The sequence below is a fragment of the Cherax quadricarinatus genome, chromosome 46 (assembly GCF_038502225.1).
Source record: "Cherax quadricarinatus isolate ZL_2023a chromosome 46, ASM3850222v1, whole genome shotgun sequence".
Classification (NCBI taxonomy): Eukaryota; Metazoa; Arthropoda; class Malacostraca; order Decapoda; family Parastacidae; genus Cherax; species Cherax quadricarinatus.
In genome coordinates, this window is record NC_091337.1 from 20,639,485 (window position 1) to 20,657,947 (window position 18,463).

At 41.1% G+C, this 18,463-nt stretch overlaps 1 protein-coding gene across 9 annotated transcripts in view; it reads left to right on the top strand.

Moving 5' to 3' along the window:
- The window catches only part of LOC128696749 (tudor domain-containing protein 7B), a 462,427-nt gene that overhangs the window by 100,434 nt on the left and 343,530 nt on the right, over window positions 1-18,463 (top strand). For all 9 annotated transcript variants that reach the window (XR_011393213.1, XR_011393212.1, XM_070094599.1 and 6 more), the window contains exon 5: window positions 2,171-2,335. Coding sequence is in view for 7 of the 9 variants with exons in the window: in XM_070094599.1 (XP_069950700.1) it covers window positions 2,171-2,335 (165 nt within the window). In the remaining 2 variants the exon portion in view is untranslated. The remainder of the gene's footprint in view (window positions 1-2,170; window positions 2,336-18,463) is intronic.

An 18,463-nucleotide genomic window follows, 5' to 3' on the forward strand; every position in this document is an offset into this window, starting at 1 on the left:
ACTGACTCAGAACGCATGGGATGGTTTGTGTGGGCGCGGGCTGACATGTTCGGTGTGGTGGACCACTGTCAACTCGATGAAACCCGAGGTGATGAACGAAAACTGGGTCAAAATTTTGGTGAAAAAACAAGTTGAAAACCAGATTCGACGAAAACCAGGGCAAGCGAAAACCGAAGTTCCACTGTACCTTAAAACTGAGCTCAAAGTAGCAGAAATGATCAATTTTTGCCCATGTTCAGGAGTAAACAGATGACGTCACCATCCAATACGTGTCCAGCTGGATGGTCTGATACACAGTCACGAATGGATTGACATTACAGTGGACCCCCGGTATTCGATATTTATCCGTTCCTGAGAGCTCATCGTATGCCAAAAGTATCGATAGGCGAATTAATTTTCCCCATAAGAAATAATGGAAAAACAAATTAATCCGTGCAAGACACCCAGAAGTATGAAAAAAAAAATTTACCACGTGAAATATTAATTTTAATGCACACAAACTGAAGAAGACATGCACAGTTTGTAGTACTCTACTAACAATAGAATACATGACACTTACCTTTAATGAAGATCTGGTGATGATTGATGGGATGGGAGGAGGGGAGAGTGTCGAACTTAGTGTTTAGAAGGGGAATCCCCTTCCATTAGGACTTGAGGTAGCAAGTCCTTTTCTGGGGTTACTTCCCTTCTTCTTTTAATGCCACTAGGACCAACTTGAGAGTCACTGGACCTCTGTTGCACAACAAATCTCCATAGAGCTCTGTACCTCCCGTTCCTTTACGATTTGTCTAAAATGGGCCACAACATTGTCATTGTAATAGCCACTAGCACGGCTTGCAGTAGCTGTGTTAGGGTGATTTTCATCCATAAAGGTTTGCAGTTCAACCCACTTTGCACACATTTCCTTAATTTTTGAAGTAGGCACAATGGATTCCACAACTGGCATAGGCTTCTCAGGGTTAGCCCCAAACCCTTCAAAATCTTTCTTAATTTCCATACTAATTCTCACCCTTTTTACCACAGGGTTAGCACTAGAAGCTTTCTTGGGGCCCATGGTGGCTTATTTTGCAGAAACAAGCACCAAAAACACTGTGATAATATGGAATGTACCGAATGTATGCTTAGATGCAAGCACACTGGCTGGCTTGTAAACACTGGCACGCACGGGGCAGTTCAATCCACATGTGGACACGTCTTGGACGAATCGCGTGTGGCGGGTTTTTTAACGAGTGGCGAGGCAAAATTTTTGCGTTAAAATGTATCGAATACCGGATTTAACGGATACCGATGCCATCGAATACCGGGGGACCACTGTATTTATACAGTTATTGCAATAATGCAGTAGTCTGCATAACAGTAAATCTTCTATTTTTTGTGTGAATAAAAATTCAAAATGGAAAGCAAGCATAATATAAGAGGAGCCTGAAGACATGACTAATGAACAGAGAAAATGTTATTTTAGTGCTAGGAATGACTGCATTGTTTATTCTAGACCCTATTTTGAAATTGACATCTTTTGAAATTTGTATGGAATTGGCCAAATTTCCCATTTCTGACCTCTTTATTGGGTAGTTGAAATAGGTGACCGGGTTGTTTCTTGTACTCACTCGACAGAATAAAAGGAATACTAGCGAAACAGCTATGAGTTTGGAGACTAGAACAATGGAATGGGCCAAAATTAGGGTGTAAAGTGGGTGAAACCACGATGTGTAAATATTGCCATTGGGTTAAGTGTATTCTAACCTAACCACTCTGTAATCCGGCAAACTCACTAATCTGGCACTCTACAGGTCCCGATGATGCCGGATTAGTGATGGCCAACCTGTACTATACTGCACTTACTTGGTAGGATAAAAATTAGGAAATACTGAAAAACAGAAGTTGAGAGGACAGTGTGGAGGTTGAGAATGTTACTGAATTATGTATTTAGTGCGGGCAAAAAAAAAAATTGCTTGAGAAAATGGAAATATTCTTAACATGTTTTATTTGTCTAAACTTGACAAAATGGGGTTCACAGCATGGCAGCTGGGCACACACTGTTGGTTGTTTAAAGCTCTCATCACTGTATTTTGCTTGTTCTCCTTATTCATCCTAGTAAAGTAAGTTTTTGTAAGTTTAGTGTGCTTTTGCTATGATACACTAAATTCTTAAAACATGTTCTATGTACCAGGTGCCACCACGCTTCAACATGAAGAATGCAGAAGGTAAACCTGTTGGTAAAACACACAAGCAGAAACTAGAAGAAGAAGTTAAGAGATTGAATATAAATGAAACGGCTATATTTCGCACAATTCCATGGGGCAAGAAGAAGCGGTCTTGGGTGTCAACCCTGACAGTAAGTTGCATTTTTATTAAATTCTAATTACGGTTTACCAAGAATTCTTTATGAACATATTCATTGTATGCAATTGTGTTTTTTGTATACTCACCTCTTTGTGGTTGCAAGGGTCTTGTCTCAGTTCCTGGTCCTGCTTCTCAGCTTGGCTCTTGCAAGATTCAATCCAAGCATAATAAGCCCTATCATACTTTTAAAACTATGTAGAAAGCCTGCTTCCACCTCTTAATTGTGATTATTCCACTTTCTGACCACTCTGAGACTGAAGAAATACTTTTTGACTTTCCTGTGGCTCTTTTGTGTCCTTAACTTCTAGTTGTGTCCTTGAATACGTATTTCTCTCATTTCAGACAGCCTGCTCTCATCTACCCCTGTCAGTTTCTTGGAGTGTTTTGTATGTTATCATGTATTCCTTGGTTATTCGATTCTCCATTGTTGTTAGATTAATTTCTGTTAGCCTCTCCTTGTAGCTCATGCCTCTTAGCTCTGGAAGGTGCCTTGTTGCATACTTATGCATTTTCTCCAGTTCCTTAATTTTTTTTTTTGTTTGTGGGTGTGTGTGTGTGTGTACTCATCTATTTGTAGTTGCAGGGGTTGAGAGAGAGCTCCTGGCCCTGCCTCTTCACTGATCATTACTAGGTCCTCTCTTTCCCTGCTCCATGAACTTTATCATACCTCATCTTAAAACTAGGTATGGTTCCTGCCTCCACTCTAGACTATTCCACTTCCTGACAGCTCTGTGACTAAAGAAATATTTCCTAACATCTCTTTGACTCATCTGAGTCTTCAACTTCAAATTCTGACCCCTTGCTTCTGTGTCCCATTACTGGAATATCCTGTCTCTGTCCATCTCGTCAATTCCTCACAGTATTTTGTATGTCGTTATCATTTCTCCCCTAACCCTCCTGTTCTCCAGTGTTGTCAGGCCAATTTCCCTTAACCTTTCTTCTTAGAACAATCCCCTTAGCTCTGGGACTAGTCTTGTTGCATACCTTTGCACTTTCTCTAATTTCTTGACATGCTTGACCAGGTGTGGCTTCCAAACTGGTGCTGCATACTCCAATATGGGCCTGACATACATGGTGTACAGAGTCTTGAATGATTCCTTATTGAGGTATTGGAACGCTATTCTTAGGTTTGCCAGGCGCACATATGTTGCTGCAATTATCTGGTTGATGTGCACCTCAGGAGATGTGCTCAGTATCATACTCACCCCAAGATCTTTTTCCTTGAGTAAGGTTTGCAGTCATTGGCCGCCTAGACTACACTCTGTCTGCGGTCTTCTTTACCCTTCCCCAATCTTCATGACTTTGCATTTGACGGGGTTAAATTCAAGGAGCCAGTTGCTGGACCAGGCTTGTATCCTGTCCAGGTCTCTTTGTAGTCCTGCCTGATCCTCATCTGATTTATTTCTTTTCATTAACTTTACATCATCTGCAAACAGGGACACTTCTGAGTGTGTCCCTCCCATCATGTCATTCACATATAGTAGTACTAAAAACAGCACAGGTCTTAGGACTGACCCCTGTGGAAGCCTGCTCGTCACAGGCGCACATTCTGACACATTGTCACGTACCATGACTTGTTGTTGCTTCCCTGTCAGATATTCTCTGATCCATTGCAGTGCCTTTCCTGTTATGCGTGCCTGATCCTCTAGCTTTTGCATTAACCTCTTGTGAGGAACTGTGTCAAAGGCTTTCTTGCAGTCCAAGAAAATGCAATCTATTTACCCCTCCCTCTCTCTCGTATCTTACTTCTGTTACCTTGTCATAAAACTCCAGTAGGTTTGTGACACAGGATTTTCCTTCCCTGAAACCATGCTGGTTGTCATTTATAAGCTTGTCTTTCTAGATGCTCCACCACTCTCCTCCTGATAATTTTCTCCTTGACTTTGCATACCATACTAAACCTCTCACAGTGATAAACATCTACAGAGTTCCACAATCAAACATTAGCCAATTTAGTCAAAACCTAGGAAGTATGATAACTGATGCATGCATGAACAAAGATCACTTACTACTCTCAGGTGACTTCAATATAAATCTCCTGCAAGACCAGGACCCACATGTTACTGAATTCACAAACACAATGAGTAACTGCATGTTGCTACCAACAGTAACAAAACCTACAAGAGTTACAGAGACTAGTGTTTCCCTACTTGACCACATCTGGACCAACACCATATCCCCTTTAAAATCAGGCATAATTACAGATAATACCACAGACCACTACCCTACTTTCCTCATAACAACTCTTGGTAAAATACCCCAAGACACTACTAAAGTCACCTTCAGACTTCACAATGAGGCAGCCATTAATAACTTCACAACAGCAGTAACAAACATTGACTGGCACACTGAGCTAGAAATCTATACAGATATTGACGAATGTTTTAATAATTTTCTAAAAAAGACCCAATACCTTTATAACAAGCACTTCCCTAAAAAAACTAAACAGATGACAGCTAAGAGACTGAACAGTCTCTGGCTAACACCCAGCATTCTCAAATCCATAAATACAAAACACCGATATGAAAAACAGTACAGAATGGGTCACATAACCAGAGACCAAACAAAACGTTACTCGTCAATCCTAACCAGCCTGATAAGAAGGGCAAAAAAATTGTATTATGAGAACAGATTATCCAACTTACGAGGTGATATAAAAAAGACCTGGAGACCTGGAGTTTACCTGGAGAGAGTTCCGGGGGTCAACGCCCCCGCAGCCCGGTCTGTGACCAGGCCTCCTTAGGTCAGTGTCCCAGGATGCGACCCACACCAGTCGACTAACACCCAGGTACCCATTTTACTGATGGGGAACATGGACAACAGGTTGAAAGAAACACGTCCAATGTTTCTACTCTGGCTGGGAATTGAACCCAGGCCCTCGCCGTGTGAAGCGAGAGCGTTAACCACCAGGCCACCAGAGCCCATGTTACCTGGAAGACCCTATCAGAAATTCTGGGAACAAAAAAGATATCACGACATAGCGAAATAAAATTAGCAAAATCAGATGAACCCCAACTCCCACCAACAGAAACAGCAAACAGACTCAATGATTTCTTCTCCACTATAGGTCAAAACCTTGCCAATAAAATCCCAAGCTCAGATACCCCACCAAATGACTACCTCACTGGCAACTACCCGAACACACTGTTCCTAGCTCCGACTAACCCATACGAAGTCTCCCTTATTATCAACGCACTGAAAAACAAGGCAGGAGATTTAAATACCTTACCACCCTTTATGTACAAAAAAGCGTCACAAGTACTATCACCAATCATTGCAACACTTTAACAAATCCATTGAATCCTCCACCTTCCATACAGTTCTCAAAATAGCAAGGGTCACCCCGATCCATAAAGGAGGAGACCAAACAGAGTTGAATAACTATAGGCCAATATCCAATTTACACCCTCTCTCAAAAATCTTCGAAAAATTAATTCATAAACGAATCTACTCCTACCTCATCTCCCAAAACATTCTCAACCCCTGCCAGTTTGGATTCAGGCCTAATAAAAATACTAATGATGCTATTATACACATGCTAGAACATATATACACTGCAATAGAGAAAAAAGAAGTCCCACTGGGGATCTTCATTGACTTACGTAAAGCTTTTGATACAGTTGACCATGACTTGCTCCACGTAAAATTGTCACACTATGGTATTAGAGGGCACTCCCTCAACTACCTCAAGTCTTACCTCAGCAACAGAAGCCAATATGTGTACGCAAATGGGGCAAGCTCTTCCGCACAACCAATTACAGTTGGTGTCCCACAGGGAAGTGTCCTTGGCCCTCTTCTCTTTCTCCTATACATAAATGACCTACCAAATGCTTCGCAATTACTCAAACCCACACTTTTTGCAGATGACACTACATACGTTTTCTCTCACCCGAGCCCAGTCACGCTAGCCAATACTGTAAACACCGAATTACAGAAAATATCTACCTGGATGAGGACTAACAAACTTACACTAAACATTGACAAAACCTACTTCATTCAGTTTGGTAGCAGAGCTACAGATGTACCTCTTAACATAACAATAAACGGATCACCTATCACAAAGCTAACAGAGGGAAAATTCTTAGGAATCCACCTCGATAATAGACTCAAATTTCATACACATATACAACAAATTTCTAAGAAAATCTCCAAGACTGTAGGCATACTATCGAAGATACGGTACTATGTTCCACAGTCAGCCCTCCTGGCCCTTTATCACTCTCTTATTTACCCCTATCTCACCTATGGAATTTGTGCATGGGGCTCAACAACAATTAACCATCTCAGACCACTAATTACCCAACAAAAGGCTGCAGTTAGAATGATAACAAATTCTCACTACAGGCAACACACTCCACCAATATTCAAAACACTCAACCTACTCACCATACAAAACATCCATACTTATTATTGCACCTAGTACATACATAGAACACTTAACTCTGATATTAACCCTCCCCTCAAACATCTCCTTGCCAACCTCAACAGAACACATGACCATAACACAAGGCACAGATCACTCTTTGATGTTCCTCGTGTCCATCTCGCGCTATGCAAAAACTCAATGCACATAAAAGGCCCTAAAATCTGGAATTCATTACCTGTAAATATAAAAGAAACAGTACCTGTTTATAAATTCAAGTCTCTTCTCAAAGATCACTTACTCACTCAAAACCAAATAAATACTGAATAACTGAACCTTATAAATTGTATATCCTATATGTTACTCACAATTATATCACACAAATGTTAAACCTAGGACCCAATCTAACTTTATTATTTTTTTAAATACACTACCTAACAGAATACTCCATTCGACTGAATGTACAGCAATGCAAGCAACCATATGACCTGTCTTTGTAATACTCATTTGTGCTTTATAGTTTTCTGTTTACAATAATGTTTTATCACTGATTTCATCAATGCTTAGTTAATCTTAAGTTAATTTTAAGCCAGCCCGTAATGCTATGCATATAAGTGGCTTTGGCATGCTGCTCTTACCTGTATTTTATGTACCTCTGTTTGTATGCTTAAATTACTAAATAAATAAATAAATAAATACATGTCAGTGACACAGGTCTGTAGTTTAATGCCTTGTGTCTGTCTCCTTTCTTCAAAATTGGGATGACATTTGCCATCTTCCATACCTCAGGTAGTTGCCCAGTTTCAATGGATGTGGATTTTTGTTAGTGGCACACACAGCATTTCTGCTCCCTCTCTAACCCGTAAACGGTCCAAATGTATACAGTGGACCCCCGCATACCGATTTTAATCCGTGCAAGAGGGCTCATTGGTATGCGAAATAATCGGTATGCGAATGAATTTTCCCCATAAGAAATAATGGAAATCAAATTAATCCGTGCAAGATACCCAAAAGTATGAAAAAAAAAAAATTTTATCACATGAAATGTTAATTTTAATACACACAAACTGAAAAAGGCATGCACAATTACATGACACTTACTTTTATTGAAGATCTGGTGATGATTGATGGGATGGGAGGAGGGGAGAGAGAGTGTTAGTGTTTAGAAGGGGAATCCCCTTCCATTAAGACTTGAGGTGTCGAGTCCTTTTCTGGGGTTACTTCCCTTCTTCTTTTAATGCCACTAGGACCAGCTTCAGAGTCACTGGACTTCTTTCGCACAACATATCTGTCCATAGTGGCCTGTACCTCTCGTTCCTTTATGACTTCCCTAAAGTGTTTCACAACATTGTCAGTGTACAGGTTGCCAACACGGCTTGCAATAGCTGTGTGAGGGTGATTCTCATCCATAAAGGTTTGCACTTTCAGCCACATTGCACAGATTTCCTTAATCTTTGTAGTAGGCAACTTCTTCAATTTCTCTCTCCCCTCCTCTGAACCAGTTTCCTCAGGTCTGGCCTCTTGCTCTTGAAGTTGATCTATCAGCTCATCAGTGGTTAGTTCTTCATTGTCCTCCTCCACCAACTCTTCCACATCATCCCCACTAACCTCCAACCCCAAGGACTTTCCCAATGCCACAATGGATTCCTCAACTGGCATAATCCTCTCAGGGTTAGCCTCAAACCCTTCAAAATCCCTTTTGTCTACACATTCTGGCCACAGTTTCTTCCAAGCAGAGTTCAAGGTCTTCTTAGTCACTCCCTCCCAAGCCTTACCTATAAGGTTTACACAATTGAGGATATTAAAGTGCTCTCTCCAAAACTCTCTTAGAGTCAGTTGAGTTTCTGAGGTCACTACAAAGCACCTTTCAAACAGAGCTTTTGTGTACAGTTTTTTGAAGTTTGCAATAACCTGCTGGTCCATGGGCTGCAGGAGAGGAGTGGTATTAGGAGGCAAAAACTTCACCTTAATGAATTTCATGTCCCCATAAAGTCGCTCTGCCACGTCTGTAGGATGACCAGGGGCATTGTCTAACACCAGGAGGCACTTAAGTTCTAATTTCTTTTCAGTTAGGTAATCTTTCACATTGGGGGCAAATGCATGGTGTAACCAGTCATAGAAAAAGTCCCTAGTGACCCATGCCTTACTGTTTGCCCTCCACAGCACACACAAATTCTCCTTGAGGACATTCTTTTGCCTGAACGGTCTGGGAGTTTCAGAGTGATACACTAATAAAGGCTTAACTTTGCAATCACCAGTAGCATTGGAACACATCAACAAAGTAAGCCTGTCTTTCATAGGCTTATGTCCTGGGAGTGCCTTTTCCTCCTGAGTAATGTAGGTCCTGCTTGGCATTTTCTTCCAAAACAGGCCTGTTTCATCACAATTAAACACTTGTTCAGGTTTCAGTCCTTCACTGTCTATGTACTTCTTGAATTCCTGCACATATTTTTCAGCTGCTTTGTGGTCCGAACTGGCAGCCTCACCATGCCTTATCACACTATGTATGCCACTACGCTTCTTAAATCTCTCAAACCAACCTTTGCCGGCCTTAAATTCACTCACATCAGCACTAGTTGCAGGCATTTTTTTAATTAAATCCTCATGCAACTACCTAGCCTTTTCGCTTATGATCGCTTGAGAGACGCTATCTCCTGCTAGCTGTTTTTCATTTATCCACACCAATAAGAGTCTCTCAACATCTTCCATCACTTGCGATCTTTGTTTCGAAAACACAGTTAAACCTTTGGCAAGAACAGCTTCCTTGATTGCCTTTCTGGTGCCCACAATAGTAGCGATGGTTGATTGGGGTTTCTTGTACAACCTGGCCAGGTCGCTGATATGCACTCCACTTTCATACTTATCAATGATCTCTTTCTTCATCTCTATTGGAATTCTCACCCTTATTGCTGTAGGGTTGGCACTAGAAGCTTTCTTGGGGCCCATGGTCACTTATTTTCCAGATAAAGCACCGAAAACACTGTAATAATACGAAATATTCCGATTGTATGCTTGGATGTTACCGCGGAGGCTGGCTGGTAAACAATGGCACGGGCGGCACATGTGAGGCTGGCTGAGGGCGCACATTGGACACGTCTCGGACGAACAGCGGTGAGCGGGTTTTTAAGCGGTATGCGAGGCAAAATTTTTGCGATTAAAGCAAGCGGTATGCGGATTAATCGTTATGTGATGCCAACGGTATGCGGGGGTCCACTGTATATATGTTTTTACCGCTAGTGCCCCAAATGCATATACACGTTTTATTTTTCCTGCCTTCAAATTTGGCACAATTTTCCTGAGATGCCTTGTCAGCATTGAATGGATCCTAACACTCAGTGTGTGCGGTATTAACCCTTTCAGGGTCCGTGCCGTAGATCTACGGCTTTACGTTCAGGGTTCAAACCGTAGATCTGCGCCATGAGCTCAGGTCACTCTGATAAGCTGTGAGTGGTAAATTTGGGCCTAGATTTGAGAGAATACATCTGTGATATGTGTGCACCACATAAAACAAATCCTGCAGCACACAGTGTATAGTGAGAGAAAAAAAATTGAGACCGTGATTTTCAATTAAAACAACGACTTTGCAGTGTTTTTCATACGTTTTTTATAGTTGTATTTGCGATTTCTTGGTCTCATTTGATAGAATGGAAGACATATTACAGAAATAGAGATGATTTTGATTGGTTTTAGCACTAGAAATGGCTTGAAACTGAGCTCAAAGTAACGGAAATGTTAAATTTTTGCCGATGTTCAAGAGTAAACAAACAACCTCACACGTCTACACACCAGCTGGTTGGTCTAATACACATTCACAAATGTGGTGATGATATTTATACAATTATTACAATATTGCATAACAGTAAATCTTCTATTTTTTGGTTTGAATAAAAATTCATTATGTGAGTAAAAAATCAAATTGGAATTCATTTGTAAAGCCTCAAAACGTAACTAATGAACAGAGGAAATGTTAGTTTAGTGCCAGGAATACCTACATTGTGTATTCTGGACCCTATTCTGAAACTGGAATATTTTGAACTTTGTGTTGAATTGGCCAAGTTACCAATTTCCGATCACTTTATTTTGTAGTTGAAACAGTTGACTTGGCGATTTCTTGTGCTCAATCGATAGAATAGAAGTAATACTAGTGAAATAGCTAAGAATTTGGTCGACTGGAATAATGTAATTGGCCTAAAATTGGAGTCAAAGTCGGCAAAATCGCCGATTCGTAAACATCGCTGACACATCAAAATTCACGAGAGCACAATTTCGTCAATTTTCCATCAAATTTCGTGCGTTTTGTTTTATTACCGTCTGAAAAAGATTCCCTACCATTTCATAAGAAAAAATAACAAAATTTGTTTTTGAAAATTCTTGGACCCTGGTGTGCACTTTGAAATTTGGCCTTTGGACCCTGAAAGGGTTAAAAAAAAATCTGGGACCATTTAGTACCTTGTGGGAGAACCAATTCAAATGACTGCCAGCTAGAGCAAACAGTGCAGCAAACACCTGGGATTCACTGATTTCATGTAGTATTAACTCTCCCATTTTAAGAGGAAAGTGATTTTGACCCTGAGTTTAGTGGCTTTGAGGTGGATGTGGCCATAAGTGGTCAATGAAATATCAAAAAATTGCAATAATAACCCATGTGCAACATTTGTGCAACACCCTTTCAGAATGTCTTACACCCTATGCCCTAAGTAAAGAGAAGCAATTTGGTTGGCTGGCTGGCCAGCCTCAGCCTCCCTCCCCTCCCTCCCCTCCCCCCTCCCCCTCCCCTCCCTCCCTCCCCTCCCCCTCCCCTCCCCCTCCCCTCCCCCTCCCCTCCCCCTCCCATCCCCCTCCCCCTCCCCTCCCCCTCCCCTCCCCCTCCCATCCCCCTCCCATCCCCCTCCCCCTCCCCTCCCCCTCCCCTTCCCTCCCCTCCCCCCCTCCCCTCCCCCTCCCTCCCCCCTCCCCTCCCCTTCCCCTCCCCCCTCCCCTCCCCTTCCCCCCCTCCCCTTCCCCCTCCCCTCCCCTTCCCCCTCCCCTCCCCTTCCCCCTCCCCCTCCCCTCCCCTTCCCCCTCCCCTCCCCTTCCCCCTCCCCTCCCCTTCCCCCTCCCCTCCCCTTCCCCCTCCCCCCCCTTCCCCCTCCCCTCCCCTTCCCTCTCCCCTCCCCTTCCCTCCCCCCTCCCCTCCCCTTCCCTCCCCCCTCCCCTCCCCTTCCCTCCCCCCTCCCCTCCCCTCCCCCCTCCCCTCCCCTTCCCCTCCCCCTCCGCTCCCCTCCTCTTCCCTCCCCCTCCCCTCCCCTCCCCTCTCCCCTCCCCTTCCCCTTCCCCTTCCCCGCCCCTTCCCTCCCCCTCCACTTCCTCCCCCTCCACTTCCTCCCCCCCCCATCCTCAGCATTGCTGGGATCTATTTTTTTTTTTTTTACATGTCGGCCGTCTCCCACGGAGGCAGGGTGACCCAAAAAGAAAATACTTTCATCACTCAACACTTTCACTTCACTCTCACACAATCATATGTGGTGTTGACAGGAGAGCTGGTGGTGTCCCATATGGCATGTATACATTTCATAGGGTATTAACATGAGTCATTCACATGAATTAGCATTTTTATGCTCACCATTGTGAGAAAAGCTTACTGAGGAAATTTTACTTGTACTGGCCCAGGAACTAGTGAATTTTTTTCTTAGGCATGAGAAGCCTGGTAGTTAACCTTTTGAGGGTCGACAGGCCCTCTCCCAAACTTGTTCTCAGGGTTGAAAAATTTTTGAAAAAAAAAAAAAAAAAAAATTCTTGTGAAATGATAGCTTTTTGTTGCGAGTATTTTAGGTAATTTTTTTTTTTTTTGCGATCAGCACTTACGGAGATAGGGAGGTGTGAAGTTACCAGCAATTAAGTAAGTAAGTTTATTCAGGTATACACAAATAGTTACATAGAATTATCATACATAGCAGCATATGTGTAGAGAACCTAGGATAACCCAAAAAAGTCAGACAGAGTGACTTATTTCCATTGGGGTCCTTTTACCTTATTATTATAATATAAAGGTTATAATATTTTCTTATTATTCTACAATGAAGATAACATCTTATTATCATACTAAAAAGACTATCTACTACACGAGGGTCATTAAGACTACCTACAATACGAGGGTCATTACTAGGAATAAGGTAAAATTTACGCATATGTTAGCTAAAAAATAGAAAATCATTCCCCTCCCTTTCTGTAGCTACATTCATCAGACACCTTTTGGCACTCTTCTTGAACTGGTTCATGCTTACTGGTAACATCGCCGACTGCCAGTCACCCAGTAATAGTTTATTTTATTTTTTCTACTTTTTTCTTTTATTTTTTAATATTTTATTTTTCAAGTAACTTTTATGGCCTCTGAGACCACTATAAAGACTATTTGGTATATATTCACTCATTTTATACTACACGATAACAGCACAAACTTTTCTGTCATTATATTGTTTACAAAACATGTTTACACAAACCAACTATTTTTCTATCATATATATATGTACACATAGAGTGTCACTGGACAGGTTCCTGTAACTACAAGAGGTTCTGAAAGCTTGTAGTTGTGTGTGTTTGGACTTGTAAATATGCTGAGTCACTGGCATGTCTTGTGTCACAAAGATGCATCATACCACCACTCACTAACCCTCACTGCCTTCCACAACCCATCCCTTCCTCCCCACACACCTACCCTCCTTCTTTCCTTCCTTCCTTCCTGCCTACCTTCCCTCCTACCTACCCTCCCTCCTACTTACCCTCCCTCCTACCTACCCTCCCTCCTACCTACCCTCCCTCCTACCTACCCTCCCTCCTACCTACCCTCCCTCCTACCTACCCTCCCTCCTACCTACCCTCCCTCCTACCTACCCTCCCTCCTACGTACCTTCCCTCCTACCTACCTTCCCTCCTACCTACCTTCCCTCCTACCTACCTTCCCTCCTACCTACCTACCCACCTGCCTAACCTGCCTAACCTGCCTAACCTGCCTAACCTACCCAACCTACCCAACCTACCCAACCTACCCAACCTACCCAACCTACCCAACCTACCCAACCTACCCAACCCACCCAACCCACCCAACCCACCCAACCCACCCAACCCACCCAACCCACCCACCCACCCACCCACCCACCCACCTACCTACCTACCTACCTACCTACCTACCTACCTACCTACCTACCTACCTACCTACCTACCTACCTACCTTTCATCTCTTCCTACCTACCCTCCCTTCTTTCTACCTACCTACCCTCCCTTCTTTCTACCTTCTTATTTTATTTATTTTTATATATTTATTTTGTCTTTGCAAACAGTACATTGAGATTTTATATTTACAATAGTGGGTTGCAATGCAAAGAGAGCCTCTATTATGCCTAGGCATTATGGGCCAACTTAACATTATTGGCTTACAGTCTACCTAACACTAAGGAGTATATCATAGTTGTACAGTAGGATAGTAATTATTTCATAGTTGTACAGTAGATTATTAATTATGAATGAATCAGAATTTGTATAATGCAAAGATACATTTATATTCGAAAATACTTTTTGAGAAAACAATGATTAAATTATATTCCTGTCAACAATGGATAAAAGGTTCAAAGTGATTGTTTCAGTTATGATGTGGGAGTACATAGGTGAGTAAGTGTGCACCGAGTATTTAGCATTTAGTCTAGGGTGATTAAGTGGCTTTTGAGAAGAGTCTTAAATTGATTTTCAGACTGGGTTACTTTAATATCTTCTGGTAATGAATTCCATATTTTTGGGCCTTTATGTGCATAGAGTTTTTACACAGTGTGATATGGACACGAGGTATATCAAAAAGAGATCTGTGTCTTGTGTTGTGGTCATGTGTCCTGTTTAGGTTGGTGAGGAGAAGTTTGAGTGGAGGGTTTATATTTGCGTGTATTGTTCTGTGTATGTAGTAGGCACATGAATAAGTATGGATGTTCTTAATGGTGAGCAGATTCAGACTTTTGAAAATTGGAGTATGCTGGCGGGAGTGGGAATTTGTTATCATTCTTACTGCTGCCTTTTGCTGAGTTATTAGGGGTTTTAGGTGATTGGATGTTGTTGATCCCCATGCACAAATTCTATATGTAAGATAAGGGTATATGAGTGAATGGTACAGTGCCAGGAGAGCTGATTGTGGAACGTAGTGCCTTATCCTTGATAGTATGCCTACAGTCTTGGAGATTTTCTTAGTGATTTGTTGTATGTGTGTCCGGAACTTAAAGCTACTGTCAAGGTGGATACCTCAGAATTTTCCCTCTGTGTGTCTTGTGACTGATGATTCATTTAGTGTTATGTTAATTGGATCATTTGCAGCTTTGTTTCCAAACTGAATGAAATAGGTTTTATCAGTGTTCAGGGTAAGTTTGTTAGTCATCATCCAGGCAGATATTTTCTGTAATTCGGCATTGACTGTTTGCTAGTATGACTGTGTCTGGGTGGGAAAAGACATATGTAGTGTCATCTGCAAATAATATGGGTTTGAGTAGCTGTGATGCATTCAGTAGATCATTGATATAGATGAGAAAGGAGTGGTCCAAGGACGCTTCCTTGTGGGACTCCTACTGTGATTGGTTGGGTGGAAGAGTTTGCATCATTTGCATACACATATTGAATTCTGTTACTAAGGTATGATTTTAGATAGTTGAGGGAGTGGCCTCTGATACCATAGTGCATTAATTTGGAGTACAGCAGTTCATGGTCGACTGTATCGAAAGCTTTACGTAAATCAAGGAAAATGCCCAGCAGGACTTTTCTTTTCAAGTGCGGTATATATTAGTTCTAACATGTGTATGATAGCATAATTTGTGCTTTTATTATTCCTGAATCCAAACTGACAAGGGTTTAATATGTTGCGTGAAATGAGGTAGGAATAGATCCGTTTATGAGTTAATTTTTCAAAGATTTTTTAGAGAGTATTGGTAAGTTAGATATTGGTCTATAGTTATTCAAGTCAGCTTGGTACCTCCTTTATGGATCGGAGTGACCCTCGCTATTTTGAGGATTGTTGGGAAGGTAGGTGATTCAATGGATTTGTTAAAGAGCGTTGCAGAATTGGTGACAATACTTGAGAAGCTTTTTTGTACATAAAAACAGGCAAGTTGTTTATGTCTCCTGCCTTGTTTTTAAGGGTGTTTATGATGAACGTAACTTCAGTGGGGTTGGTTGGAGCTAGGAATAGCGTATTTGGGTAGGTACCTATGAGTTAGTCTGATGGACAGGTGTTTGTGCTTGGTATTTTGTTTGATAGGTTTTTTCCTATGGTGAAGAAAACATTAAGTCTGTTTGCTGTTTCAGTTGGAGTGAGTAGGGGTTCATCTGATTTTGTTAGTTTGATTGTTTGTTTTTGGATAACTTTTTAGTTCCAAGAATTTCAGATAGAATTTTCCAGTATTTTTTCATATCACCTTTGATGTTATGTAATCTATTTTCATAATACAATTTTTTTGACCTTCTTATCAGGCTGGTAAGTGCTGATGAGTAACTTTTCGACTGTTCTCTAGTCATTTGACCCATTCTATACTATTTTTCATATTTATGCTTTGCGTTAATGGATTTGAGGATGCTTGGTGTTAGCCAGGGATTATTCAGTCTCTCTGCTGTGATCTGTTCAGTTTTTATGGGGCAATGTCTGTTATAGAGGCATTGGGCTTTTTTTTTAGAAAATTATTTATACATTCATTCATATCTGTATATGTTTCGAGCTCATTTTGCCAATCGATGTTATTATTTTTTTTTTTCTTCAACAAGTCGGCCGTCTCCCACCGAGGCAGGGTGACCCAAAAAGAAAGAAAATCCCCAAAAAGAAAATACTTTCATCATCATTCAACACTTTCACCTCACTCACACATAATCACTGTTTTTGCAGAGGTGCTCAGAGCACAACAGTTTAGAAGCATATACGTATAAAGATACACAACATATCCCTCCAAACTGCTAATATCCCAAACCCCTCCTTTAGAGTGCAGGCATTGTACTTCCCATTTCATAGCTGCTATAAAGTTGCTAATTGCTGTCTTGTTATGTAGTCTGAAGGTTACTTTAGTAATGTCTTGTGGGAGTTTGCCCAGATTTGTTATGAGAAAGGTTGGGTAGTGGTCTGTAGTGCTGTCTGTGATTATGCCTGATTTTAAGGGGATATGGTGTTTGTCCAGATGTGGTCTATTAAGGAGATGCTTGTCTCGGAGATTCTTGTAGGTTTAGATATTTCTGGTAGCAACAGGCAGTTACTCGTTGTGTTTGTGAATGCGGTTACTTGTGGGTCCTGGTCGTGTAATATGTTTATGTTGAAATCTCCTGTTAGTAGTAGGTGGTCTTTATTCATGTGTGCATCAGTAATCATGTTTCCTAGTTTTTCACTAAAGTGATAAATGTTTGACTGTGGTACTCTGTAGATGTTTATAACTGTAAGGGTTTTTTGCAGGTCTTTTGATTTAAATTTGGCTCTAATATATTCTCCATGTTCGTCCTTTGTGCAAGATTTATTGATACATTTGAGTTGATTTGAGTAGTATATAGCTGTTCCTGCCCCTTGCTGGTCTGTTCTACAGTTGTGTATGGCCATGTAGCCAGGAATGGTATAGACATCTGTAATATCAGGCTTAAGCCAGGTTTCTGTGAGTGTGATGATTGATATATTGGAATGAAGGGAACTGAGTAATGCTGTGAGGTCATCATAATGTTTGCTCAAGGATCTGACATTGTAGTTAAAGATGGTTATGTTATTGTTTGCACTGAGTAATGTCTTTGCTTGGTCTGCTGTGTAGTAATTACAGTTACTGGTTAATTCGTATAATTCATTTTGTAAAAAGTTTACATCAGGATCTATGCCTGTAATCATAGGATGAGAGTAATTTTACAAACTAGATTTTCTGAGTAAAATGATATAAGATTTATATTGAATCTGCAGCTAGACTTATGACTAAGACTCCGTGATTAATCTAAAATTTGTAAAAAAATTGAAAGAAAAAGGGATTATTACAGAATAGATAATTCAGTTATACACTTAAACATCTAATAGCATCTTAATTATTTTAACAAGTGAGTTTATGAACTACAGTAGATATTTACAGCTAAAATAAAGGAGCTAATGAATAAAATAATAAAAAGAATGTATTAAAAGCAAAAATCAGTAGCACTTGAGGTAGTCAATAGCACCTGGAGTATTTTAATAAATGTGACTATATGGACAAGAGGAGAAAAAAAAAAATATGAGCTTGGGAATATAATGGCAAAATAGTGAACTTATTACACTTTAACCCCTGAGAATAGCACTTTGATTATTTTAACAATTGTGAATATATGAACTAAGGTAGTTATATAAATAACTAAAAAGGTACAATACCGTGACTGGAACAATACACAAATAACCCGCACATAAAAGAGAGAAGCTTACGACGACCTTTCGGTCCGACTTGGACCATTTACAAAGTCACACTAACCAGAGGTGGAGCAGGGCGGCTATATATAGGCAGGAAGAGGTGGTGGTAGTAGTAGTAGTAGTAGTAGTGGTACAAGAATGGTGTATAATACCGACAAGATGAAATTAAGACAAATGCGCAACACCCGGGCACCCCCATCGTAGACGTTTCGCCATCCAGCCAGCCACTGGATGGCGAAACATCCACAACAAAGACAACCAGATGCCGCACATGTGTCTCAATTTCATCAGTAGTAGTAGTAGTAGTAGTAGTAGAAGAGGTAGTGGTAGAAGTGAGGAATAAGAAGGATGGGCCAGTCAAA